Source organism: Myotis yumanensis, unplaced genomic scaffold, assembly GCF_028538775.1.
Source record: "Myotis yumanensis isolate MYYU_CA2020_CCGP unplaced genomic scaffold, mMyoYum1.0.hap1 SCAF_1, whole genome shotgun sequence".
NCBI classification, from domain to species: domain Eukaryota; kingdom Metazoa; phylum Chordata; class Mammalia; order Chiroptera; family Vespertilionidae; genus Myotis; species Myotis yumanensis.
In genome coordinates, this window is record NW_027223752.1 from 49,988,136 (window position 1) to 50,013,743 (window position 25,608).

A 25,608-nucleotide genomic window follows, 5' to 3' on the forward strand; every position below is an offset into this window, starting at 1 on the left:
TACTACGAGCAGGGAGTTCAATACAGTGACGGTAAAGGTTCAGTGAGTGTAGAAGTAGGGTGTGAGTTCAGGCTAAGGAAATAGGTAGGATATATCAACTATCTATACTAAGGGTAATATGCTAATTAGACTGGGAGACCTTCCAGACATTCTTCTGGACAAAGCAATGGTGGCGGGGCCGAGGTAGAGGTGGTTAGGGGCCAAGAGGGGAGGGCAGTTGTGGGTGATCAGGCTGGAGGGGGGTGGGGGGGGCCGTTGGGGGTGAGCAGGCCATCAGTGGGGGTCAGTTGGGGGTGAGCAGGCTGGCAGGGGGGACAGTTGGGGGTGATCAGGCTGGCGGGGGGCAGGGGGGGCAGTTGGGGGCGAGCAGGCTGGCAGGCAGAGTGGTTAGGGGCAATCAGGCAGGCAGGCAGGTGAGCAGTTAGGAGCCAGCAGTCCCAGATTGCGAGAGGGATGTCCGACTGCTGGTCTAGGCCTGATCCCTGTGGGCAGTCAGATATCCCCCGAGGGGTCCCAGATTGGAGAGGGTGCAGGCCGGGCTGAGGGACACTCCCCACTCCCCCCACCCTCCCCGTGCACAAATTTCATGCACTAGGCCACTAGTATCTCAATAAAGCTGGGGGTGGAAGGAAGAAAGTAGGAGCCAATAAGCACATGAAAAGATGCTTGAAGTTAATAGTCATTGGGACACTTAAAGAAATTAGAATATGAACTGTGAATTAGATAATAGTATTGTAACAATGTTAAATTTCCAGATTCTGATCATTGTTCTGGGTTATACAAGAGAATGTACTTGTTCTCAGGAAATATATAGTAAAGTACTTAGGGGTAAAGGAGTACAATGTCTCCAACATTAAAAAAATTTGTGTGTGTGATATGTGTATATTATATAGACGGTGGCAGTGGGAGAGGAAAAGGAAGAAAAGGAAGAGAAGGATTAAAAGAAAGAATGACAAAGCAGATACAGCAAAATGTAAACAATTGTTGAATCTGAGTTAAGGACATACAGAAGTTCCTCTATTATTCTTGTAACTGTTCTGTAAATTTGAAAGCATATCAAAATTAAGTTACCAAAAATGTGGCTTAAGTTTTTTTTTTTAAAGAGATGAAAACTGAATTTATTACCAACAGATGTTCAGGAAAGGAATTTCTAAGGGACTGTACTTCAAAAAGGAAATACAATAATCCCAGAAGGATGGTCTGAAATGCAAGAAGAAATGGAGAGCAAAGAAATGATAAGCATATGGGTAAATCCCAACAAACACTGGCTGGAGAACACAACATAAACAATAACATTTAATCCTGACAGCTAGGATTTTTTTGTTTGGGAGGTGGGGGAGGCCAGGCAGAGGGAACTGCATGTGGCTATACAGGGAAGAAGCAGGAAGTGAAACTGGCAAGGAAGAGAGAGGCAGCAGGGTTTCTAATAGGGTAAGATCATTCCTCATTGGGCTGCAAAGCCCTATGCACTGCAGGACGTTTACAATCCATGGACCAGGCCAATAGCTCCCCTCAGTCTTCATGATGGCAAAAAGTACCCCTGCAATTTCCAAATGCCTACTGGGCATGGTACCCTTGGTAGAAGAACACTGAACCAGACAAGGAAGGCTCCTATGTATCACTCAAAAGGAATTTGGATGTTATCATGAGGCAATGAGAATCGCTGAGGGACTTTCTTGGCAACAGTGAGGAGGAAAGATTGGAGGGGAACCAGATTAGACACAAGGAAAACATTTAAGAAGCAACAACAAACAGTATAGGAGACTGGAGAAAAGGACAATCACAACAACCTTCTTGGTCATGTCTGAGATATCAATGGGACATTCAGTAGAGAGTTGGGTATACATATGTAGGGGCAGGGGGAAGAAGTGGAGAGATCTGTGCTAAATACATATTTGTTTTCTAATGTTTATAAGAATGCTTCAATTTAAATTCCTACCCTCCACCCCTATTCCTATCCCAATACTAAGAAAAAACTTACCTTGCCCTCTCAACTGGTAAAGCAAGTGGCCCAACATTCTCACCAGTAGAGAAATCAGAAATAGCAGTTTCTTCAGATTGTAGTTCTTCAACATGACTTGTTTCTTCCTTTTCCAAAGGCTTTAAAAATTTTTTTTAAATTTTAAATTATTTAACCAGGTAAAAACACAAGATAACAGTCAACTGTTTACTATGCTAAAACATAATGCACTGATTCCGAAACTTTGAGCATAAATGACTGGGCTATGGCAAGAATCATAGCTACAAACCAGTTTGGTACCAACTCATCTTGCCATCAGAAGCATTTCCACTGTCCTATCAAGTTCCTACTAATAAAGGAAGCATCTGATGTCATTAGAGAAAAAAGTGTCCCAACATGCACAAAATGCTAGAGACAAAATACCAAGGGGAAAAAACATCGGAGACTCCCTGATTTTGTCAGATTCTTCATTTCCCAAATGTGAAGATTCCTTAAAGTTATTCCTCTTAGGGCTATCACAAGTCTCTTTGTGTTACAGGGTTCTGATATCTATGTGTTTAACTACTTAACTAGCTCAGAATTGCCAATAATAACAATAATTATGAGTTAACATTTTCTGAGCATTACTAGGTACCATTTACTGTTCTATGTTTTCTTTTATTCTTCATAAAAGCCCTGAGACTGTAACTATTGTTAACTCTGTTTTAAAGATGGAAGAACTGAGATAGTGAATGGTTAAATAACTTGCCTAGGATAATAACACAGCTGCTGAGTGCAAAGCCAACATTTGAATCTAGGCAGCCTCTTCTAGCAGTAAATCCTCTGCAGAGTTAATAAGTATCAGACCTAGATGTTTCCTCAACTTTGAATTTCTTTTGCAAGATTTCAGATTTCATTCCCTTGCAGGTCTGGCTTTCCAAAAAGTTCCTTAAACTAGAGGTACCCAAGAAATACCATTTTTTCCTCTACTCTACTTTTCAACAATCATGCATTAAGCTCCACTGATCTTTGCAGAAACAAAGGTCATTTTAATTGTTCTTCGTCCAAAAATGCCAGGGCCTCAATGAATTACAGGTAACTCTTTAAAACTCAAAGCTGCATTCTCCCTAGAATCCTAACCCAGATTTCAACAAATGCCCTCTGTTCATCTTTACCATTTCCAAGATAATTTAACTTTCTCAGCTTTTCTCCTACATACATACATTTCCCATTCTCCCCATAACAAAAGTCTAAATTCAACCACATAATTCACCTATAATTATTTTCCAAGCATTTGCCCATCATAGATAAGCACTAATAACACCCATTCATTAACTTAAAAGACAAAGAAGTTCCCCTCCTCAGAAAGGAGTTTTCTTGCCCCGGCTGGTTTGGCTCAGTGGATAGAGCATTGGCCTGCGGACTCAAGGGTCCCAGGATCAATTCCAGTCAGGGCACATGCCTGGGTTGCGGGCTCCATCCCCAGTGGGGGGTGCGCAGAAGGCAGCCAATCAATGATTCCCTCTCATCATTGATGTTTCTATCTCTCTCTTCCTTTCCTTCCTCTCTGAAATCAATAAAAATATATTTTTAAAAAAAGAAAGGAGTTTTCTTGTGTGTGCATTTAAAATAAAGAGCTCCTAGTTCATTCACCACAATGTCTATCTAGACTGCATGAGGGTTGTAAAGCAGACAGAGGTGTTCCTTCTAAAGAAACGTTCACTTTCCCTATTAGAGCCTGTTCCTATCTACTTCAGGAAATGATGTAAGCAAAGGAATGGTTGCTCCAAGCAACCATTAACAGCACTCAATAAAAACCATAACTGCCAAAACAGTTACATAATTAAAACAAAAAGGATTAAGGTTGTAATTATAAAATGATACAAAAAAATAAGAAGTCCCTCTTGTTACAGTTAACAAAATAAAGTAGAATTTCCATGTGTCATAGCTACGTATGCTGTGCTGTTCAACACAGTAGCCACTGGCCACATGTGGCTATCGAGCACTTGAAATGTGGCCAGCCAAATTGAGATGTAAGTGTAAAATACACACCACATTTTAAAGACATAGTATGAAAAAAGAACTTAAAATATCTGATTAATGATTTCTATATTAATTAGGTTTTAAAATTATAATTTCAGATATATTAGATTAAATTTTTAAAAATTACTACACCTAATTTCAGACCCAGCAATCCCACTCCTGGGTACTTACTGTAAAGAAAAGTTATGTGCAGCCCGGCTGGCATGGCTCAGTGGTTGAGCGATGACCTATGAACCAAGAAGTCACAGTTCAATTCCTGGTCAGGGCACAGGCTGGGGTTGCAAGGCTCTGGGGGTGTGAAGGAGGCAGCCAATCAATGATTCTCTCTCATCATTGATGTTTCTCTCTCTCTCCCTTCCTCTCTGAAATCAATAAAAATACATTAATAATTTTAAAAGAAGTTATGTGCACACAAAAATTTGTACAAAAATGATTATAGGAGCTCTTTTCATGATTACTGAAAACAACCCAATGTCCTTCAAAGGGTGAACACGTAAATAAGCTGTGGTATATCCATACCATGAGACACCACTCAACGATTAAGAGAAATGAATCACTGATACACACACAACTTGGAAGAATCTCAAAAGCATTAAACTGAGTGAAAGACATACTGTATAATTCTATTCATAACATTCTTTTTTTTCTATTAATAACATTCTTAAAAGTAAATTTTACTGTATGATAATTTCACTCATTTATATTTTAATGAGGTTACCAGAAAATTTAAATTACATATGTGGTTCACATTATATTTCTATTGGACAACACTGTACTTACTTATTCCTAAAAGAATTAGAAACCATTTTTTAAAATATGTTGCCCTGGCTGGTTTGGCTATAACTGGTTAGAGTGCCGACCCACTGACCAAAGGGTCGTAGGTTTGATTCCCAGTCAAGAGCATGTACCTCGGTTGCAGGTTCCCAATCGCCAGTAGAGGCATATGTGAGAGGCAACCAATCAATGTCTCTCTCTGACGTCAATGTTTCTCTCTCTCCCACCCCTACTCCATTTCTTCCACACTCTCTCTGAAGGTCAATGAAAAAAATATCCTCAGGTGAGGATTAACAAAAAAAATGCTGATAAAAAAATGTATACACTTGAGATTATTCCCATTAAACCAAATTTGGCTATCAAGAATAGAACAACCACAAAGCCCAAGCACTACTTACCACTTTTTCCAAGATGAATACAACATCATTTTCATTTAGAATATTTTTCAAAGGATTTGGTTGGCCTTTGCCAATCAACTGCACTTGGACATCAGCCTATTAAAAACAGATAATGTTTTATATGATTAATATTTGCACAAATATATAAAGACAAGTTCCATGCAAGTAACTGGAAAGGAGAATTTGAACAGACACAATGTTTTAAAAGATTTCATTTACTCTTTGCCCACATTATTTTTCCTGTGTAGAAAATGTAGTTCATATCTATATCTACACACACTTCAAGGCCCAACTAAAATGCACCCTGTCTTTTAATTAGGATCACGCTGACAACCTTTTGCTCTAATCACATGGTATTTATTTTTAAGTACCACAAAATTAACCCCTTACAAAATGTTATGCTTTCTTCTGATAGAACTATAGAATTTAGAACTTTATCAGTTTATAGGAAATGCAGTCTTTCATTCCAGTCACAATACATGTTTATTGTAGAAAAGTCTGAAAATAGATAGCTGAAAGAGATTTTTAAAAACTCACCTATAATTCTACTAGCCAGGGTAATCATTACTGTTATTAGCCTTACTGGTACGTATTTTGCCAGCTCTTTTTCCAGGCATATAAATAAATCTATTTAAATTAAAATGTATCTATTATTTAGATATAGATAAGATTTTGCTTAATAAAAATAGGATATTCTAATAGTTTTTATACCATGAAATTCCATGCCATTAAATGTTCTTTGTCTAGTATCATGGCTCTAACATCATATAAATAATTTCACATTGTTTGACATTTAGGTAGTTTCAAGTTATTCCTTATTAAAAGAACAATTGGATTACTTTTTTAAGATGGATATATAAAATCATATCAATATTGTCAATTTGCCATTCAAATATACCATACCCACACATTTGTGTTCCTGTCACTTACGTCAACAAGGTATTTTCTGAGCATTTTCATTATTTTTACTGTCTCATAGCAACAATATAGTATCCTGCCCAGCTGGCGTGGCTCAGTGGTTGAGCGCTGACCTATGAACCAAGAGGTCACAGTTCGATTCCCGGTCATGCCCGGTTTATAAGCTCCATCCCCAGTGGGAGGCATGCAGGAGGCAGATGATTAATGATTCTCTCTCATCACTGATGTTTTTATCTCTCTCTCCCACTCCTTTCCTCTCTGAAATCAATAAAAATATATTTAAAAAAGAAAACAGTATCTCGTTATTGTTCTAATTTTCATTTATTTGATCACTAAATGAAGATGAACAGTCTCTAATATGCTTATTATTGACAAGTATCTCTCATTATTTAAATGTTTAATTTCTTATTTTAGCTATTGAAGCATTTAGATACCAAGTTCAGAGAGCCACGGATTTGTTAGAAATCAAAAGTTAGGAGGAGGCAAGGAAAGAACCTTTCCCAGAGCCTCAGTGGGAACATGGCCCTATAGGCACTTTGATTTCACACTCCTAGTCTCCAGAACTGTAAGAGAATACATTTCTGATGTTTTAAGCAAACCAATCTGTGGTACTTTGTTACAGTCGCCCTAAGAAACTAATATAGATGTCAAGTGGCAAGAATTCAGGGAGGGATTAATACATTTACCTGGATATACTAAGTTTCTGAGTTTGGTTAGTGAGAATTCAGATAGTGTAAGATACCTATATTTGCTTTTTTTAACTGTGATTACTTATTTGTGTCCTTCTATTATAGTTGTCTTTTTTCTTAATTGATTTTAAAGAGTTTTAATATATTTTTAAAATATGGATATTAACCTTGATCACTTATGACTATTTTTCCCGAACTTATTTGTCTTATAGTAAGTAATTTACCTTAGTTTACTTATTACTTTAAGGATTAAACTCTATGGGGAGTTTACTTATAGAACGGTTGGCATATATTGGATGCTTAATAAATCAATACATATTTATAGCAGCTTTGCTCATAACTATCACAAACTAGACATAATCCAAGTGGTAAATGGATAACCAAACTGTAGTGCATCCACACAATGGAAAGCTGTTCTGCAATATAAAGGAATGGACTAATACACACAACAACAAAGATGAATCCAAAATGCATTATACTCATTAATGAAGTCAAACCCAAAAGACTACATACTGTATGATTTTATTTACATGAAATTACGGAAAAGGCAAAAGAGAAGACAGAAAATGAGATAGAAAACAGATTAGTGGTTGCCAGGCACTGGGAACAGGAGAGAGGGTTGACTATAAAAGGACATGAGGAAATTTTTGGAAGTGACAGAAATGTTCTCTATCTTGATGGGGATGGTTATATGACTAAATGCATTTATAAAAACTCCTAGAACTGCACTCTACAAAGATGAAATTTACTCTATTTAAATTAACTTCAATAAACCCAACTTTTAAAACACAATTTTAGGATTATTGAGTTGTTTTTAAAAACCAAAAAAAATTTTCATACCTCATAGATAAATGGGTCTTTACAGATTCCTTTCTTCTCTTCATCAAATTCCCTGTGATACAGAACCACATGTGAAAAATAGAGTTACAGAATTCTGTCATTTCAACTCAAGAGTTAGTCATCCTGTGTGACAACAGTGAGAAAAGCAAAATGCAAAGTAGACATGGCAGCCTTAAGGCATAATTGGGAAGAGGGGAAAAAAGCAGAAAAGAGTTTTAGGTTAAGAAGAAATAGAAAAAAGAGATATAGTAGAGATTAATAGACTGCTGCCCACAATTGGGCACAAATGCTTCTAAGAGGCAGCTCTACTCTTTTTAAAAATACATGACTAGTTACTATTAAAATGTAATTTACCACATGACTTTTGGGAAGTAAAAATGACTGGGTTTTAGGCCACCACAGAAAAGTTATTTTAAGAGACCCAGGCCTTAGATTTCTACAGCTAAAATGGTAACATCTATCCTCCCTCTAATTTTATGAGTTGTTACAAAAAAATTTACAAAAAATTAGTAAATTTGATCACATTAGCTCTAGCTGGTTGCCCAATGGTTAGAGCATTGGCCTGCAGACTGAAGGGTCTCAGGTTCAATTCCAGTCTAGTGCATATACCTCAGTTGCAGGCTAGATCCACCGCCACATGTGGGAGGCAACCAATCAATGTGTCTCTCACACATCAATGTTTCTCTCTCCCTCTCCCACTCTCTAAAAATCAATGGAAATTTTAACAACAAAAACAATAATAATAATAAAATAACAATGTAAGCACAAAACTATCATTTCAGTCAAGAGAATTCAACTTTTTTTGTTTTGTTATTCCTCACCAGAGGATATTTTGTCCACTGATATTTAGAGAGTGGAAAGGAGGGAGGAAGGTGGGAAAGAGACAGACAGACAGACAGACAGACAGACATTGATGTGAGAGATACATCAATTGGTTGCTTCCCGCATACACCACAACCAGGGCTACGGATCAAAACTGCAACCCAGGTACGTGCCCTCGACCAGGAATCGAACCCATGGCCATTCGTGCTCAGCTGACACTCTAACCACCAAGTCAAGCTGGCCAGGGTTTTTTGTATTTTTGTAATAAAAAAAAAATGTTTTTGTTAAACAGTCAAGAGAATTTTAAAATAGTGATTTCAAAGCATGTAAAACTATAAACCATTAACATACCAAAATGCACATCAGCCCGCTATATGCTCTGAAAGAGGAAAGATTCTTTTGTGTTAAGATTTTTAATTGATTTTTACAGAGAAAAAGGAAGAGGAAGAGAGAGAGAGAAACATCGATTTGAGAGTGAGACATGGATCCTTGGCTGCCTCCTGCACACCCCCCACCAGGGATCAAGCCCTAAACCTGGGCATGTGCCCAGACCAGGAATCAAACAGGCAACCCTTCCATGCACAGGAGGGCACTCAATCAACCGAGTGAGCAAAGAATCGTTAGTGTCCTAAAGGAACCCAATGGAATTGTTTCAGGACACCATTTATTATTTCATCTACTCTATGATTTACTGAAATAAAACGGGAAATATAAGCTTGAGACTGATTCACTTTTGCCACTTGGACAAGACTGTGACTTAAAGATGTCTGTCTTTAATGTACAACTCAGAGATGACAATCAATCATTCAGCCATAATTTCTCAAGCATGTGTATATTTCTCAAACCATAGAATGAAATAGTATATAGCCATTAATAAAAACAAAAAGATCCAGAGGCGCTCCTGCTGGAAGCTATCCAAGACAGTCTTAGTTTTAAAAAGCTAGTGTTCTTTCTATAATGATCAAAAAATTGACAACAATAACCACTTTTGTAAGCAGAAAAAAGCAATAAACAATGAAAATGTATAGAGTTTAGAAAACAAGGGGTGAGATTATACCAGCGGTTCTCAAAGGGTGTGAGGCCAGCAGCATCTGCTTCACCTGTGATGTGCTAGAAAGGCAAATTCTTCGGCCCCACCCAGACCTACGATGTAAATAAGAAACCCTGGAGCTGGGGCCCAGCAAGCTGTTTTGCCAACCCTCCAGGTGATTCTGATTCACGCTCCAATCTGAGGGCGCCTGGATTCCGTTATTGGGTCGGATGCAGGACTAGACGGAGTCCCCTTGGGTACTATCACTTCACTATAAGGATAAAATGCCGCCGGCCGGTGTGGCACAGTGGTTGAGCGCTGACCTATAAACCAGGAGGTCAGGGTTCAATGCCCCGGCAGGGCACATGCCTAGGTTAACGGCTCAATCCCCACTAGGGGGCGTGGAGGAGGCAGCCGATCAATGATTCCCTCTCTGAAATAAATGAAAACATATTTTTTTAAAAAGAATAAAATGCAATCTTACAGCACAGTGACATAAAGGTACGTTAAAAAGCCAACACACCAACACTTTATCATAACCGTGGCTCACATGATAACTATCTCGAAGAGGCTACACAGCAGTTAAGTTTCACACCGGAAGGCTTTGCACAGGTGAAGGGTGCCAACACCTGGTTTTCCATACACAGGAAAAGTGCCTCCACCATCCTGCAAGGCGTGTGCATTACCCGAATGAATAAGGTGCCTCTTGGAAAACTTGTCACCTCCCACCACGATCGATAACGCACAGATATTCTCTCCTAAACGACACCACAGGGCCACACTGGGGCGGGTCACCCCCGGAGCCCAGGAAAGCTCAGTCTAACGTACGCGCCACCGAGAACGGACAAGGCGCTGATGCCCATGGCTGCGGCAAGTGGCTTGGGGGGCATATAGATACCCCGAGGGAGTAACGCTGTCCTCGCAACCTAGCCAACAGCAGGAGCTACGACTCACTGCAGGAGACGCGTGTGAAACTCCTCGGCGGCCCGGTTTATTCGCGACCACATCCCGCCTCCGTCTAACAGCAGATCCCAGGCGTCCAAACCAAACTTCGCGCGGGAGGCGGAAGCCCGGCGCCCGACCCCGCCCCCGCCGGGACTACTTCCACCGCCCGCCGCAGGTCCTGTTAGTTCACAAGTGAAATTCTTGCTTTCAAGCACACAGCGGGTTTCTCCTTCCCAGTAGCTTTTTAAAAAAACTTTCCCAATAACTTTTCACTTCCCTAAGAAAAAATTAAAATACGGTACAGTAGTTGCAAGGAAGACACCTCATCTCGCGAGATTGACCACGCCCACTTCGGAATTATTCCGCCAAAAGGAGTCCCTCGTTTCTAAACGCTATTGTTGACTCTAGAAGCCAATAGATACCGTCATTTGACTCAGATTAACAAATAACGTGCTATTTTTTATTTTTTCAGAGTGGTAGAGAGGCATGTGTGTCTCCGGATTGGCCCTGAGGCGGAGCCGGGTGGGGAACGAGTCGAAGGTGACATATAGAACGCGGGAGTGCTAGGTACTTCCTTTTCCTGTGGGAGCCGCCGGGTAGAGAGGAGTGTGGCCTTCTCCTCTCCCCGCCATGGTGAGTGCAAGTTCTCTCGGCTGGGCTTTCCCCTGCTGTCGGACCTGGCAGGAATGGATCGAGGGTTCCGAGCATAAGTTTTCAGAAGGGAACGCAAGGGAAAGGAGAGGACCGAATGCGCCTGTGTGTTGAGGGGAGCCGGGTAGTGCGGCTCCAGGGCAGCCATCTTGGCAACGTGGGCCTCCGGCGCGGGCGCCCTGGAAGCGGCCCAGGCCGCCAGGCGTTCTCGGACGCAGAGGACTTCGGCATTCTAGCTTTCTGTTCTTAGAAAGCAGAGCTCTGCGGAAGACTTGGAAGTTGTTGGGCCCTAAGACGGACGGTGGGGAGTCCATTTTAGGCCCTAGATCTCCATGTGCTGATTAGTAAGGAATGTTCGGTCTTACGAGATTTTGTTAAGAGAGTTTTTCTGAATTCCCGTATGTTGGCCTTAAGAATCGCCACTATCAGAAGCATTCTGATCCTCTTACCTTAAAAATTAGTTTTTCCTATTCGGTGTCCCCTAAATGTTTTCGCTGACAGCCAGCTCGTTGCACGGCAAATGTTAAGTGTACCGCGTTTCCACAAGGAATGTTTTTATATATACTATGTAGTGTGCTGGGCATGGGGAGTTGAGTGAACAAAATGGGCAAAAAAACTATCGGTCTGATGTTTGGGCCGTGATTGAGTTAGGTGTGAATACAGTACCGATTGGTGGTGGTGAGAGCTGTGGGCATGAGGAACGGGGAAGGGAGGCGGTCGTTGGGCTTTAAACAGGAATCCGAGGAAGGTGGGGAGGGCGCCTGCTAGTGTCTGGGAGATGCAGGTAGGAGAGGGATCTTTACTCTGAAGAGAATGGTGGGGGGTGAGGCTGAGCATATTGTGTAGGGGCCAACCTCAGAACTTACGTTCTATTTTCAGGTGATAAGTCTTTGGAGAAGGTGGAGCAAAAAGGAACAACCAGTGTTTTTACTCCAGTAAATTTTGGGAGAGGTGTTTAGAGCGGGATGAAGCGGGCAAGGATGGAACTGTTGGGAGAGTAGAGTTGTGGTAGACAAGGTTTGTTACCATCTGGGGTGAAAGAGTTTAGATAGTGGTTTTAACGCTGTCAAGCCCTAAAATAGAGTTTTGGTCATTTTGCTTTGTAAACTTTGGTTGGAAAGTTCGATGGTAAGCCACTCTTTTATGTGGCAGGACTTCATTCTAATCGTTAAGAGTTTTCCTTGCAATGATGTCGTAATTTGCGTCCTACTCTGTTCTCAGCGACAGTTGCCTGCTGTCAGTCAGCTGGTTCAGAAGGGTGACGAAAATTCTTACTGAGCAAGACATACTAATCTTTGTTTGAGTTAACAGACTTGGTATATTGGTGACGTAGCCTTTGTTTTAGCTGTAAGGGATGCCTACCCCACCAAACTCGTTTTTTGTAACAGAGCAATTAATGGAATTGTTGGCACATAAGAGGAGTGCTTCTGACATTGCTTGTTGGTATAAATATCTTTTTCTTTTCCCCAGGCGTGTGCTCGTCCACTGATATCTGTGTACTCTGAAAAGGGGGAAACATCTGGCAAAAATGTCACTTTGCCTGCTGTGTTCAAGGCTCCCATTCGACCAGATATTGTGAATTTTGTTCACACCAACTTGCGCAAAAACAATAGACAGCCCTATGCTGTCAGTGAATTGGCAGGTATGGATTTAGGTCTTTTATCATTATCAGTTGATACTTTAAGAGCTGCTTAAACAGTAGTGATGAAATTCCACTCCATTGGTCCGTGTTTCTGAATCAGATGATTTTCCTGGATGTTCTGATGCTGTTTGCTGCTATGCATAATAGTCACAGTGGTATGGTTGGGTAGCTAAAACTTTTATTTTATTTTATTTCTTTCCCAATTTCAGGTCATCAAACCAGTGCCGAGTCCTGGGGTACTGGCAGAGCTGTGGCTCGAATTCCCAGAGTCCGAGGTGGTGGAACTCATCGTTCTGGCCAGGGTGCTTTTGGAAATGTATCCTTTGTGGGCACTACCTAGACTGGTCAGCCATCACCGAATTCAGCAGACTTGACCTGGTTTATTCATGTTAGTTTGAAGATATTTTTGTCCAAAAAACTAATAGCATCCAGATAACTCTAGACAGATCTGGAATCTGGAAGGTTTTTTGTTAAATACTAAAGACAATAAGTGCTAGACATTAGAGAAAGTTTTACTTGCAATGATGTCGTAATTTGCGTCCTACTCTGTTCTCAGCGACAGTTGCCTGCTGTCAGTCAGCTGGTTCAGAAGGGTGACGAAAATTCTTACTGAGCAAGACAATCTCTTCCCCCTAATATTTGAGAAATGTGATTCTTAACTGGGAAAAATAGATGTGTCGTGGGGGCCGCATGTTTGCACCAACCAAAACCTGGCGCCGTTGGCACCGTAGAGTAAACACAACACAGAAACGATATGCCATCTGCTCTGCCCTTGCTGCCTCGGCCTTACCAGCACTGGTCATGTCTAAAGGTTTGTGATATTGTGTATCGTAGGAGTGATAACAAATACCCACTTTTCCCATCCTTCACCTGTACCTCTTCATTATGTTAATAATAACATGTAAACTATTCATCCCAGAGTGCCTGACTAAGTTTATTACATACTAATTCTAACAAATCAGTCATTAGAGTGCTATGTAACTGGCGAAGTGCTTTAAACACAGTGATTTAGCATATTAGAAACTTACCATTTAAACTTCATGTTGCCTATTCTACTTTTACCTGTCAAAATGATGAGATTCCACTTCATTGGTCCGTGTTTCTGAAACACATGATATTTGTGGAAGTGCTGATTTGGCAATTTGTATACTGTTTTGCTTCTGTGGGTTATATAAAGTGCTGCTCAATTTTTCAAAAGGTTCAAGGTAACCAGGTCAGTGTTAATTGGCTTTGTCAGGTCACCGTATTGAGGAAGTTCCTGAACTTCCTTTGGTGGTTGAAGATAAAGTTGAAGGCTACAAGAAAACCAAGGAGGCTGTTTTGCTTCTTAAGAAACTTAAGGCCTGGAATGATATTAAAAAGGTAGGTTTAATGAACACATTTATAGGTTTTGGTAGTCCTCACAAATTTTTCAGAATTTTTTTGAAAAGATTGCTGAAGGGCAGTATTAACTATACATCCTGGATGTGGGAACAAGGATTCTGGAACCATATTATAGTCGGATACTGCTTAACAAGGACACAGTTTGAGAAATGAATTGTTAGGTGATTTGTTATGTGATTATCATAAAGCACTTACACAAACTTAGATGGTGTGTAGCCTGCTTATTACACAGTTAGGCAGTGTAGTGTACCACTGCCTATCTGTGGTCTATCATTGATGGAGATGTCGTTACACAGTGGGTCACAGTACTTGAGCTTGGATTCTGCCATTTGTAGCTGTTTTAGTGTTACAGAAGTCATTTTTATCTCAGTTTTATTTATAAAATGGTGTTTTGTAACAAAATATCTTATTGGGATCATCTTAATCAGAATACTAAAGCTTCTCACTTTGTTAGGTCTATGCCTCTCAGCGAATGAGGGCTGGCAAGGGCAAAATGAGAAACCGTCGTCGTATCCAGCGCAGGGGACCTTGTATCATCTATAATGAGGACAACGGTATCATCAAAGCCTTCAGAAACATCCCTGGTAATTCTTGTATTGCCTACGTGTTTTGATTGCCCATACTATGCATGCTTACTCAGCTTTTATTATGATGAGATTCCGCTTAATGGTCCGTGTTTCTGAAGCACATGATTTTGTGGAATGTCTGATTCTTGGCTGAATGAGTGAGTGTACAGTTAATGATTGAAACTTCATAGTTGATGATGGTTCTAAGGTATCTTATCTAGCACATAAGCCATAAGGATGATTTATGTTTTTAAATATATGCTCCCTAATTCTCCTTTCCCTTTAAAAGGAATTACTCTGCTTAATGTAAGCAAACTGAACATTTTGAAACTTGCACCTGGAGGGCATGTGGGCCGTTTCTGCATTTGGACTGAAAGTGCTTTCCGCAAGTTAGATGAGCTGTATGGCACTTGGCGTAGAGCTGCCTCCCTCAAGAGTAACTACAAGTGAGTGTTCTTATGTTCATAAACTGAACATAAATTTTTATATTATGGATATTTACATTCAGAATTGGTTTTCTTGTTTTCTAAATAATGGATTGCTTTGTTGCTATTTCCCCTTATATACAGATGTAATATACTGAAATGGTAAGATACTCTGAGAAGTGGTGGTGTAGTTGGAAATTTCAATTGAATTCTGGAGAGTTTTTAAATGGTTAAAACTTTATCTTCTGTTGAGGTTCATGTTAATCACATGAGAAATAAGATTGGGCATCTATTTTCAACATCTTGGTTTTTCTTTCAGCCTTCCCATGCACAAGATGCTCAATACAGACCTTAGCAGAATCTTGAAAAGCCCAGAGATCCAAAGAGCCCTCCGAGCACCACGGTAAAGTTGTGATATTTATAGTAATTCTTGCCCCAACCTCAATATACTTGGTTATTTTTAATGTAAATAACATGTTAATATAGTGTCTACCTTTTTATAGCAAGAAGATTCACCGCAGAGTCCTGAAGAAGAATCCACTGAAAAACCTGAGAATCATGTTGAAGCTAAACCCATATGCAAAGACTATGCGCCGGAACACCATTCTTCGTCAGGCCAAGAACGTAAGCGATGATTTGGCTTTTGCATAGAGGATACCTTTTTAGAGAATTTGATTCTTAGCTTTTTCTTCTTAATTTGTTGCAGCACAAGCTTCGGGTGGATAAAGCAGCAGCAGCACTAGAAGCCAAATCAGATGAGAAGGGTGTTCCAGGCAAGAAGCCTGTGGTAGGGAAGAAAGGAAAGAAGGCTGCTGGCCTTAAGAAGCAGAAGAAGCCTTTGGTAGGGAAAAAGGCTGCAGCTACCAAGAAACCAGCAGCTGAGAAGAAGCCGGCAGAAAAGAAACCCACCACAGAAGAAAAGAAGCCTGTGGCATAAACTTACATTTGTTTATTCCATAACAGTCAAATCACTTTGGACAGCTAATTTTGAATAAAAATGATCAAAGGCAATGAGAAACATAACTTGTTGCATTTGTTTTGTGAATCTTGGTTACAATTTTTTTTTAATTGACATTTTGTTCTCCATAATTTCAGCCTTTCATTTGTTAGTCTTGGTCTACAACGGAGCATTGGGTTTATACAAAATCTATGCTGTTGAATGAAAAGAGGGATGTTCCATAAATCCAGATGTAAAATCCATTTTGTAAGTAATGTCTTGAGAAAGCAATAGTTGAAAGACTTGTCTTAAATATATAGAAGCTGTTAAGATTTAGCCATCCCTCCACCACCGGGGAAAAAAACAACTTAGGAAAATTACATAAAGTTAGGACATTTTCAGTAACCACAAGAGGGCAGAATCAGAATATGTTTTGAGGTGCAGCGGTAAGAAGCATGTTCTGAGAAGCGTTCTTGTTGCAACCCACTATGATAGAACACTGTTGGAGGGTGTTTGCCACCCGCTTATATTTTGGCTCTTGGGAAAGTGCCAGAAGTATTTTTCAGAACCACTTGTGTATTCAGTTTTACTAAGGAATGAATACATTGATTTGATAAGCATGGTGCAGAAAAATGTACACACAAGCGTGTTATGTTTCTAAACCTTTTAGTTTGTCACTGAATGTCTTGCCACTCTAGAATTGACTCATGTCTGGATCTTGATTTTTCTCCCATTGGAATCAAGATCCATAGCAAGGTTGATGTATGATACTCCAATTTGCGTATTCAAGAGATAGTTTCCCAGTATTTAAAGACACCACCCCCAATATTGTCAGCTGCTTTATGTTCATAGTCTAATTTGCACCGACATACTGGGAAACATTTAAAATGGAATCTTGGTCTACAAAAGCTGTAGGGCACTTGCACCTGTCTGTGCTAAATGCTGGTAATGTTAGTCCCTGCTTTAAAAGATGCATTGTAGGATTTGTGCATTTTCATTAACCACTTCATTGTAACATCACATTGGAAGTGGGAGTACTGTCCCACCTGAAGCATTTGCAACTGGACACGAGCTTTGTTAATCCTTACCCTACGAAGTTTATCAATTTGAGAAACATGGATGGGTTGCCTCCCATAAGCACACACACACCCCGCCCCCCAACGGGGGGATCAAACTGCAACCTGGGTATGTCCTGACCTGAATGGAACCCACGACCTTTTGGTGTATTGGTAAATGCTTCAACCAACAGAACCAAGTCAAGGGCCCTACTTAAGCTTTTATTTAGTTAATCCTCACGGAGGATGTTTTTGCATTGATTTTTAGGGAGAGTGGAAGAGAAGGAAAGACAACATGTGAGATCAGGGAGGAGCCTGCAACCAAGGTACAAGCCCTTGATCCGAGTCAAACTGGGGACTCTGGTCTGCAGGCCGACACTATCCACTGAGCCAAACCGGCTAGGGCGATACTTCAGCATTTTTACCTTCAGATTCTCTATGGCTCCAACGGCCTGTGCTTTAGGAATTCTGCTCATTACTCCAGTCTAGTTTTTATAACCTTAAAACCCCCACTTTAGGCTGGGTGGAGCGGGCAGGAAGTGCTTCGGCGCACGTGCAGCCGGCCTGCTGTTCCGTTTCCGGTAGCGCGGGCTCGGTGACGTCATCACAGAGCGCCTAGCCATCAGGGCGTGTGGAGACGCGATGCTGAGCCGGCTCCAGGAGCTGCGCAAGGAGGAGGAGACGCTGCTCCGGTTGAAGGCGGCACTGCACGACCAGCTGAACCGGCTCAAGGTGACCCCGCGGCCCCCACCGCCCCCCCACCCCACCCCGGCTCTGCGCGAACCCGGGTGTCTGCAGCGGCCCCCTGCGGCTGGTGATCCCACCCTCACCAGGCGGTTGGGGCGCTGATCTGGTGGCTTAGCAGCCCCTGGCAGGCTTGTTTTTAAAATGAAGGCCCACCTCAGAATTTTGACCCTGTAGGTCTAGGTTGAGGCCCAGCAGTCTGCACATTTGGCGAGTTCATTCCCACACCCGACACTCCAGAAGTGCAGGGAGCTTCGGAAGTGCCACCTCCCGAAGGCTCGCGTTGATGTTCCCCGCCCACCGGCCTCTTCCCCGGAGCTCGCAAGGCATTTACTAGCCGCTATTTCCTCGCTCGTATTGCCGCTTGAAACAGCTCTAGTATTGCAAAGCTAGAAGAGACTCGCACATTCTCCCATTGTGCGAAAAGGACAACGAGGCCCGAGAGAAAAGACTTGTCGCAGAGTTCCCAGTAGCTTTTCTCCCTGGAGTGGTTATTGAATACACGGCTTTCACTGGGAGGAGAGATTTAGGCCCACCAGGGCCTCTTCCCAGATCTTTGCGTAATTCAGCCTCAGTGCAATGATCTTGATAACTCCTACTGCACCCTTCTTCAGGATTTTTAAAATATATTTCATTGATTTTTACAGAGAGGAAGGGAGAGGGATAGAGAGTTAGAAACATCGATGAGAAACATCGATCAGCTGCCTCCTGCACATCCCCTACTGGGGATGTCCCCGCAACCAAGGCACATGCCCTTGACCGGAATCGAACCTGGGACCCTTCAGTTCGCAGGCCCAGGCTCTGTCCCAGCCGTGGGCAAACTACATCCCACGAGCCGGATCCGGCCCGTTTGAAATGAATAAAATTAAAAAAAAAAAAAAAAAAAAGACCGTACCCTTTTATGTAATGATGTTTACTTTGAATTTATATTAGTTCACACAAACACTCCATCCATGCTTTTGTTCCGGCCCTCCGGTCCAGTTTAAGAACCCATTGTGGCCCTCCAGTCAAAAAGTTTGCCCACCCCTGCTCTATCCACTGAGCCAAACCAGTTAGGGTTTCTTCAGGATTTTTAAGTCCAAATGAAAGCCCTTTGTAAACTGAAAAGCTTTGTACACAACTGTGACATGTATCAAAATAATACGCACTTTTCCTCAGGACAGTTGTGATAGCTTACAGTTATTTACGTTCTCAAAGCACCACAGGACCTGCAAAGGCACCTAAAGTGTGTGTGTGTGTGTGTGTGTGTTGATAACGACCTCCAAAGCCTAAATTTCTTTATTCTCCTGGAAACACTTCCATTTTTCCTGCCTTTAGTGTCTCAGCAATAGGTAGAGAAGCTCAAGCCTAAGGAATCTGCCCTCAGTGGCATCAGAAGATGACACTTGGCTTTTTAAAGGGCTCACTTTTGTGTGTCCGTCCCCCCCCCCCCCCCCCCCCCGCCCCCAATCGCTTGATCTGGGCTAGTGGATCATTGCTCAGTCAGAACACCTGTGCACCCCAGAGGACGGGGCTGGAGGCTTGCTTTGGTCATTTTCTTAAAAGGCAGGGAAAGCTTAAGATCCCCCACCCTTCTCCTGGGAGCTGCAGGGAGATTCCACTGTTTCCACTTATGATGCCAACTTTTTACAGCATGGATAGTAAATTTTCCCACACCAGTGAAATAGTAAGGAAAATGTTCTTAATTCTTCTTTTCTAGGTTGAAGAATTGGCCCTCCAATCAATGATTAGTTCTAGAAGAGAGGATGAGATGCCGTCTTCTCCAGCTGCACAGGAACAGTCACATGATGTAAGCTTAATCAAGTTTAGGCCTAGGGAGCAAATGCAAAGTCCATTCTGCTGTCGGTGTAAATTACATTATCAAGACAAAAGAACTCTGGGAAGTACTGATAAGAATATTCTAGTTTGATAAACTGGCTATTCGATATTGCTCATTTAGTCAGGGAACAGCCTTGCTGGTTACACCTTGATTGATTTAATATTGACTTATTAATTAGGTACTTATATTGCCTCCGCATCCTAGTCATCCATCCTCGAGTCTAGTTACTCTAATGAACCCAGGGAGAGTGGAGATCTTTGCAGGATATGTCAAACCTCTTGCTGCTCCACGAATAAGTTTGGGTTCAAAAATAGTGTAGCTTCAACTACAAAGCATCGTGCTAAAAAGTGAGTTCTAGTCCTCATTGTATCCTCCTCTTACCAAATGCCCACTTTAAATCAGTAAAATCATCTTTCTAAATATACCATAGTTTAGCAGCTCTCTCAGTTGTGTGTGAAGCCACTTAAAACCATTTGAAAGCAGCATAATTCTTACGTAAGAAACACTGTTGTAAATCAGGTAACATTCTGTCAAATCTAGGGCATTTATCCTCCCATTTTGGCAATTCGGGTTGGGGTGGAGGGCGGACAGGGTAGAATTTGGAGAAAGAAGAAAGTGGCCATACCTCTTAGTGGTAAATACTGGGAATGAATACACAATTGATATTTGGTTTTAAACCATTTTTAAGAATTTACTGTTTTGAGACTAGTGTTCTACTAATTCATAATGTCCTTGGCTAAAGCAGATGGTGGTGCATGTAGACAATGAAGCATCAATCAACCAAACTGCACTGGAGTTGAGCACAAGGAGCCATGCACCAGAAGAGGAGGAGGAGGAGGAGGAAGAAGAATCAGATTCGTGAAGTGGGGAAAGAGCCAGGGTTAGTTACACAAATTAAATTTGTAAGTCGCAGAAACTTTCTCTAAAGTATTCTTGCCCTGGGCCCTATGGCCTGCTTTAAAAGGAAGCAAGACCTTTAGGAGGATGTGTATAATAATTCAAGTTTCAGAATGCTTTAACAAAAATTAGTGACATATAGAAAAGCAAAGATGCATTGTCTTTGCATTGAGCAATATGGGTGGTGCCGTGTCTGTATTCTGGTCAGATCCAGTAGTTGTGTTCAAAACAGAAGATTTCCTCTGAAATGCTATTGAGCAAGTCTGGCATTTGCCAAAAGGGCAGAGTGTAAGTACAAGGCAGCCTTTTCAATCAACAATGCCTCTTTTAAGCAAACCAATTAAAGGCTGTTTGCATACCATTGAACGCTTGTAAACATAGCCAAAGTCTAGGAGAGAGAGATGACAAGGAGGACAGAACACCAATTGGGAGCACCAGATGTTGCCACCTCTCAGTGACATCGCAACATACTGCCACTGCGGACTGTTTTGTGTGGCTGTAATCACTTCTAGGTTGAGACATCACAATGATAAAATGTGCATAGAAATAAATTGTAGATGAGTAGCCGTCAAGCAGCTAGCTGGTTTCCAGATAGCAACAGAGAAGCGGATCAGTCCCTCCTCTGGGGAAAACAGGACAGCCAGCAGGATGGTTTCAAACCCATTTCTGAACTTCGGAAGAAATGTGCTGTTAAGAAGGAATCACTATGCTTGGGAGATTGGATTATTATAATAAAGAGATTTTATAGAAAAAGTGCTTGTTAAAACTTAGTGTTTGAAGTTGAGATTTATTTCTGCATACTGTCCCTTTCCCATTAAATGTACAGTTAAATAGTTACTTAACTTTATAAAGTTATTTGCCCTGTCCATGCAACAGAAAAGCCAAACAAAACACAAAGAACCTCCTCAAGCAGGACGTCTTATGTAACTGTTCCAGAAGAGAGAACATGGATATGTTTGTTAATCAACATTTCATTAAAGTTATTTTGAGCTCCTCTTATAGGAAGTAGCAGGAAGTTTAAATGAACATGCTTCTCAGAAAACACAATGTGAAGATAGTTTTTCAATAAAAAGCCTCAAGGCATACATTTTGGGGGTCTAATTTAAAATATGAGCATGGGTTTCTAAAAGCTAGAAAATCTGATCGCTTGCCCTCTCACATCTTTGCAACTCTCACTTTCCCATCTGTAAAATGAGGGTATTTGTACCTGCTCTTGCGATTTTCACAGGTTCCTGTGAGATGCTAAAAATATACTGAAAAACCCAACTACTGTTGGTATTTCAGGAAGAAGTTTGAGGAAGGAATTTGACATGCAGAACTCAACATAGCAAGACTGATGCAGGGAGCATCATTCTTGAGATCTTAGTAATTACTGGAAAAGAATCCTTTACCTCTCAAAATGTAGTACCTTTGGATATGAATAGAGAATTTAAAAACACCCCTCAAAAGATACAGGTTACATCACTCCTTCCGTCTCAGATAGAATTTACCTGCTTTAATGAGACATTCTCAGTAGTGGTTACGTTTTACCTGTTAGCAAACGACAGTATGAGGAAGGTGTGGGTCTTAAACCTCAGCCTGAATATTTATATGTCAAAAATGTATACGGTAGACTGTTGACTTAGAACAGATATTAGCCTCATAGCAAGAAAAAAATATTGACTAGCTAAGGCAGCAGTGTAGAACCCTGACCAGTTTTTAAAATCCTGGCTGAGTTCCAAGCTCTGATAGATCTGGAGTGGAACTATCTGCTCAGGAGATTTACCCAAATTCTGTTTTTAATTTGAAAACAAAATAGGCTTTTTGTTTCTAAATATACAGGGTGTGGCAAAAGTAGGTTTACAGTTATTTCTATGGAAGAACAATGAACATCTGAATAAACTTACGTACTCACAACTGTAAACCTACTTTTGCCCACCTGTATATTCACTTTGGTTTTCTATATTTTTTTGGTTTTCTTTTTTTCTGCCCTGTCAAAAAAGAAAATGAGGTCTGAAGAGGTGCTGACCAGGCAGCCTCACATGGACCTCAAGTTCCAAAAGTCACTTTCCAAAGAAGGAATGGGTACCAGTGGCCAGCTCGGATATAGCTTTTTTGTGACCTCACTGCCACCTCACAGACATAACAAAACTAACGCCAGATATTCCTCCTCTTCAGAAAGGTGTAAAGTGTAACTAGTGAAAGAGGGAAACCATTGCTCAGTGGAGCAAAGCAGCATGGACAGACCATCCCAGTGGAGGCTCCAATGCCAGCCAGGCACTGTTCACCACCAGCAAGGCGCTCCTGCAAGCACGCTGGCACCCCTCCCAGCCCACCCACCTACTGCTCTTCCCTTACATAAAGAGACAGAAGGAGCAGATGGGATCTACTCACAGGTCCACGGGAAAGGTGGTTGGAAGATTCACAGATTAGGGTGTTTGCTGAGAAGAGTTGGACAAAGTCCAAAGATGGGAATTTCAGGAAGCCCTATTAGTTTAGTCCAAAGCAGTGATGTCCTCAGGGTGGCATTTTCACCTTTCAGACCCCCTTTCTGTCTTGATCTTTCCCCTCACAAATAATGCTTGGCTAAATCCCCTGATTTCTTATGTATTAGAGACACCACAAAAGTAGAAATATATCTTTCAGCCTTTTAACTTGATAGTATATTTATTAGAGTAAGAGATTAGATTTGTTAAACATTTGCATTAAAATGGTTAAAAGGATTTTCGTACAATTTTTAGGCACTATACACACTTGTTTACAATAGCATCTTTACTTGGATTTGGGGAAAGGTAAATCGCATACATTTTAATGCCTTGATACACTTGTAACGTTCAAAGTAACTCCATTTTAGAAACACTAATCCAAACTTAAAGAGACAGATACCACTAAGTATCCATATAGTATATTTAAAAATAAATATAGAAATATAACCAGAAGTCTATAAATCATCAGAGTAGACAGACTGGTGAAGCCCCAATTATCATGGCAGTGAAGGGCTCTGACTAGATTTTGATGGAAATTGCTGAATTCTATACCAAAAGCAAAAACATAATAAAATACCATGACATACACGTTCTGATGCTTATTTTCATAGCAGCAAAGCATGCTTCACATGCACTGCCTGTGAAGGCTCTCACAAGGCTCCTTCCTCAAGTAGAAAGAAGGTACGCCCAGCAAGAATGAAGTACCACCAAGTATCAAAAGAATCCCCCAAAATACAGGTGGCCAGCCAATCATGGTGAGGGGAGAGCAGTGCAATATTCAGTAAGAAAGACTACTCACAGTCGCCAAGGTTTCACTGTAATTCAACGTTGCACATGTTTTGAACATTGACACACACAAAACAGCCCCAAGCACAAAGCCAATCCACTTAGGGAATAATAACAGAATAAGGATGGTAATATTAAAAATGACACGAAGAGAATTTTGGCACATGCTGAGTTCATCCTTTGTCGTATGTGAAATGCAATCTGAACAGAGGCATGGGAAAAGCCCGAAAGCAACATGACATGCCACTGGGCAGGAACTCGCTCTTTGCTGTTTCCTAAATGCTTAGACACCAGCCGCATGGGTTGGTGTGCTGGGCTGGTTAAGGCCGATGGTGGAGCAGAGCCAACCTGCAAAATCCACTTCCTCAGCATCAGATCTCTTGATAAAAGCATGAACCTGCATGTGAGGAAAGAGAGGAAGTGATGTTAAAAAAAAAACAAGAATTCAAGAGTCCTGGTAGGTCTAGAGCTTATGCCACATCTGGAAGGAGCTCCCGGAGCCTGCCCTTGAGCAATAGTGGGGGCCAGAAAAGCAGGGCCAGCTGAAGAACAAAAGTCCAGCTCTGCCTGGCTCTGCCAATCACACCAGCTGTGAGGCCTGGGGCAATTTGCTCACTTCCCTGAGCCTGCTCTCTGAGCTGTAAAATAGGGATAATAGCTCTGCCTTCAGTGTCTCACTCCATTGTTAGAAGGAACAAAGGAACTGATGGACTTGAAAGTGTATATTACACTGTACAGGCTCTACAAGCCATGTAAGCTCATATTTGTGTTAGAACTTCCCAACTCCTCCGGCTCCCACCACCACCAAACAAGAGGAGGCAAGTGCAGATGGAGAGTAGCGTTGGGGAGGGTGCTGAATATAAGGTGAGACAGTAGAAGAAAAAGACGGTCCCCGTGACTCCTGGACTCCCAGGTCTGCAGGGCCACCCCAGTTTCTCCTTTAAACTGGTGGGAGGGAGGACAGAGGGGACTGATCTGGTATCCTGCAGCAGGGCCAGCTGCACTGCCGTGATCAAGGCAGAGCAGAGAATGGGCTCAGGAAGCACTGGATGGATGACTGACAGAACAGATGAATAAACAGGTAGTATAAGAATCTGAAATAAATGGACTTACCATGAGTTGCTTCAAATCTGCTCTCTCTGCAGGGTTTTTTATTAAGCTTAAAAGGAGAAAGAGAACATGAGAGCTGCTGCCTAGAGCTGCTTCTAACCCAATTACTTATGTTTGCCTGCCTGTGCTCCCCACACCCCATAGGCTCTGAGGAGTGCCTGAGCCTTACTGACCTTCCTGTTTGTAGCACAATATCATGCCCACAGAACATTAATAAATGCTTGCTGAACTAAGGTCAAAAGGCAGTATGCCAATCCATGTAGAGCAAGTGCCAAAAGTAGTGGCTATTTTACCGACTGCAATTGTCAGGTGGGGTGGGGAACCTTACAAAAATGGGTACTCTTCCAGATAACAGGGAGCCAACTTACCATTTATTCACAAAATCTTGAAATTCCAGACTGAATACTCCACTGGGCAGTTTTGGAGGAGGCTGCAAATACATGGCAACACATAAGAAATGTCAGGCCTCCTGCACTGGCCAGTGTGGCTTAGTTGCTTGGAGTGTCATGCCATACACCGAAAGGAGGCGGGTTCAATTCCCAGTCAGGGCATTTACACGGGTTTTGGGTTCAATCCCTGGTAAGAGTGCATATAGGAGACAACCAATCGATGTTTCCCCTTTCCTCTATCTCAAAACGAATAGCATATCCTCAGGTGAGGAATAAATAAAACAAATCTTTAATAAATAAATAAATAAATGTTTGGCTTCCTGCCCCAGGCATCTCTCCTC

At 41.5% G+C, this 25,608-nt stretch overlaps 4 protein-coding genes and 5 non-coding genes across 12 annotated transcripts in view; 7 read left to right on the top strand and 2 right to left on the bottom strand.

Moving 5' to 3' along the window:
* The window catches only part of ZWILCH (zwilch kinetochore protein), a 38,255-nt gene extending 27,762 nt beyond the window's left edge, over nucleotides 1–10,493 (bottom strand). For 2 of the 3 annotated variants that reach the window (XM_070404018.1, XM_070404008.1), the window contains exons 1-4: nucleotides 10,408–10,493; nucleotides 7,602–7,653; nucleotides 5,155–5,250; nucleotides 1,982–2,100 (exon numbers count right to left, since the gene is read on the bottom strand). In XM_070404018.1, the coding sequence (XP_070260119.1) occupies nucleotides 1,982–2,100; nucleotides 5,155–5,250; nucleotides 7,602–7,653; nucleotides 10,408–10,460 (320 nt within the window). In that variant the 5' untranslated portion in view covers nucleotides 10,461–10,493. The remainder of the gene's footprint in view (nucleotides 1–1,981; nucleotides 2,101–5,154; nucleotides 5,251–7,601; nucleotides 7,654–10,407) is intronic. The other variant, XM_070404028.1, reaches the window with a different exon arrangement.
* A 453-nt stretch (nucleotides 10,494–10,946) lies between these two features.
* RPL4 (ribosomal protein L4) lies at nucleotides 10,947–16,088 on the top strand. Its single transcript, XM_070420383.1, has 10 exons — nucleotides 10,947–11,031; nucleotides 12,520–12,691; nucleotides 12,901–13,007; nucleotides 13,364–13,502; nucleotides 13,929–14,053; nucleotides 14,529–14,658; nucleotides 14,930–15,086; nucleotides 15,385–15,468; nucleotides 15,569–15,689; nucleotides 15,772–16,088. The coding sequence occupies exons 1-10, from the start codon at nucleotides 11,029–11,031 to the stop codon at nucleotides 16,000–16,002; spliced, it is 1,269 nt and encodes a 422-aa protein (XP_070276484.1). The 5' UTR covers nucleotides 10,947–11,028; the 3' UTR covers nucleotides 16,003–16,088.
* LOC139000685 (small nucleolar RNA SNORD16) lies at nucleotides 12,232–12,330 on the top strand. Its single transcript, XR_011469682.1, has one exon. It is a non-coding gene; the product is annotated as a small nucleolar RNA SNORD16 (small nucleolar RNA).
* LOC139000665 (small nucleolar RNA SNORD18) lies at nucleotides 12,746–12,817 on the top strand. The gene has a single exon (XR_011469665.1). It is a non-coding gene; the product is annotated as a small nucleolar RNA SNORD18 (small nucleolar RNA).
* On the top strand, nucleotides 13,209–13,307 carry LOC139000696 (small nucleolar RNA SNORD16). Its single transcript, XR_011469687.1, has one exon. It is a non-coding gene; the product is annotated as a small nucleolar RNA SNORD16 (small nucleolar RNA).
* Nucleotides 13,757–13,828, top strand: LOC139000643 (small nucleolar RNA SNORD18). Its single transcript, XR_011469663.1, has one exon. It is a non-coding gene; the product is annotated as a small nucleolar RNA SNORD18 (small nucleolar RNA).
* LOC139000651 (small nucleolar RNA SNORD18) lies at nucleotides 14,718–14,787 on the top strand. The gene has a single exon (XR_011469664.1). It is a non-coding gene; the product is annotated as a small nucleolar RNA SNORD18 (small nucleolar RNA).
* Nucleotides 16,089–17,677: 1,589 nt separating the features above from the next.
* SNAPC5 (small nuclear RNA activating complex polypeptide 5) lies at nucleotides 17,678–21,283 on the top strand. 2 transcript variants are annotated; one of them, XM_070420395.1, is made up of 3 exons: nucleotides 17,678–17,789; nucleotides 19,501–19,590; nucleotides 20,363–21,283. In XM_070420395.1, exons 1-3 carry the CDS (start codon nucleotides 17,700–17,702, stop codon nucleotides 20,480–20,482), a joined length of 300 nt encoding a protein of 99 aa, XP_070276496.1. In that variant the 5' UTR covers nucleotides 17,678–17,699; the 3' UTR covers nucleotides 20,483–21,283. The 2 variants fall into 2 exon arrangements, with proteins under 2 accessions (XP_070276496.1, XP_070276504.1); XM_070420403.1 differs by having other exon boundaries at nucleotides 20,366–21,283.
* Nucleotides 21,284–23,966: 2,683 nt separating this feature from the next.
* MAP2K1 (mitogen-activated protein kinase kinase 1) overlaps nucleotides 23,967–25,608 on the bottom strand; it is a 77,841-nt gene continuing 76,199 nt past the window's right edge. Inside the window, exons 9-11 of the mRNA XM_070420417.1 lie at nucleotides 25,247–25,308; nucleotides 24,882–24,927; nucleotides 23,967–24,165 (exon numbers count right to left, since the gene is read on the bottom strand). Of these exons, the coding sequence (XP_070276518.1) occupies nucleotides 24,052–24,165; nucleotides 24,882–24,927; nucleotides 25,247–25,308 (222 nt within the window). The 3' untranslated portion in view covers nucleotides 23,967–24,051. The remainder of the gene's footprint in view (nucleotides 24,166–24,881; nucleotides 24,928–25,246; nucleotides 25,309–25,608) is intronic.

Bases quoted from the DNA above. Each gene is read 5' to 3' on its own strand.
- RPL4 (XM_070420383.1), top strand. The intron at 12,692-12,900 runs GTATGGATTTAG...TCCCAATTTCAG, and splicing joins TGCTGTCAGTGAATTGGCAG to GTCATCAAACCAGTGCCGAG. The intron at 15,087-15,384 runs GTGAGTGTTCTT...TTTTTCTTTCAG, and splicing joins TCCCTCAAGAGTAACTACAA to CCTTCCCATGCACAAGATGC.
- SNAPC5 (XM_070420395.1), top strand. From the start codon at position 17,700: ATGCTGAGCCGGCTCCAGGAGCTGCGCAAGGAGGAGGAGACGCTGCTC. The intron at 17,790-19,500 runs GTGACCCCGCGG...CTTCTTTTCTAG, and splicing joins ACCAGCTGAACCGGCTCAAG to GTTGAAGAATTGGCCCTCCA. The intron at 19,591-20,362 runs GTAAGCTTAATC...CCTTGGCTAAAG, and splicing joins CACAGGAACAGTCACATGAT to CAGATGGTGGTGCATGTAGA.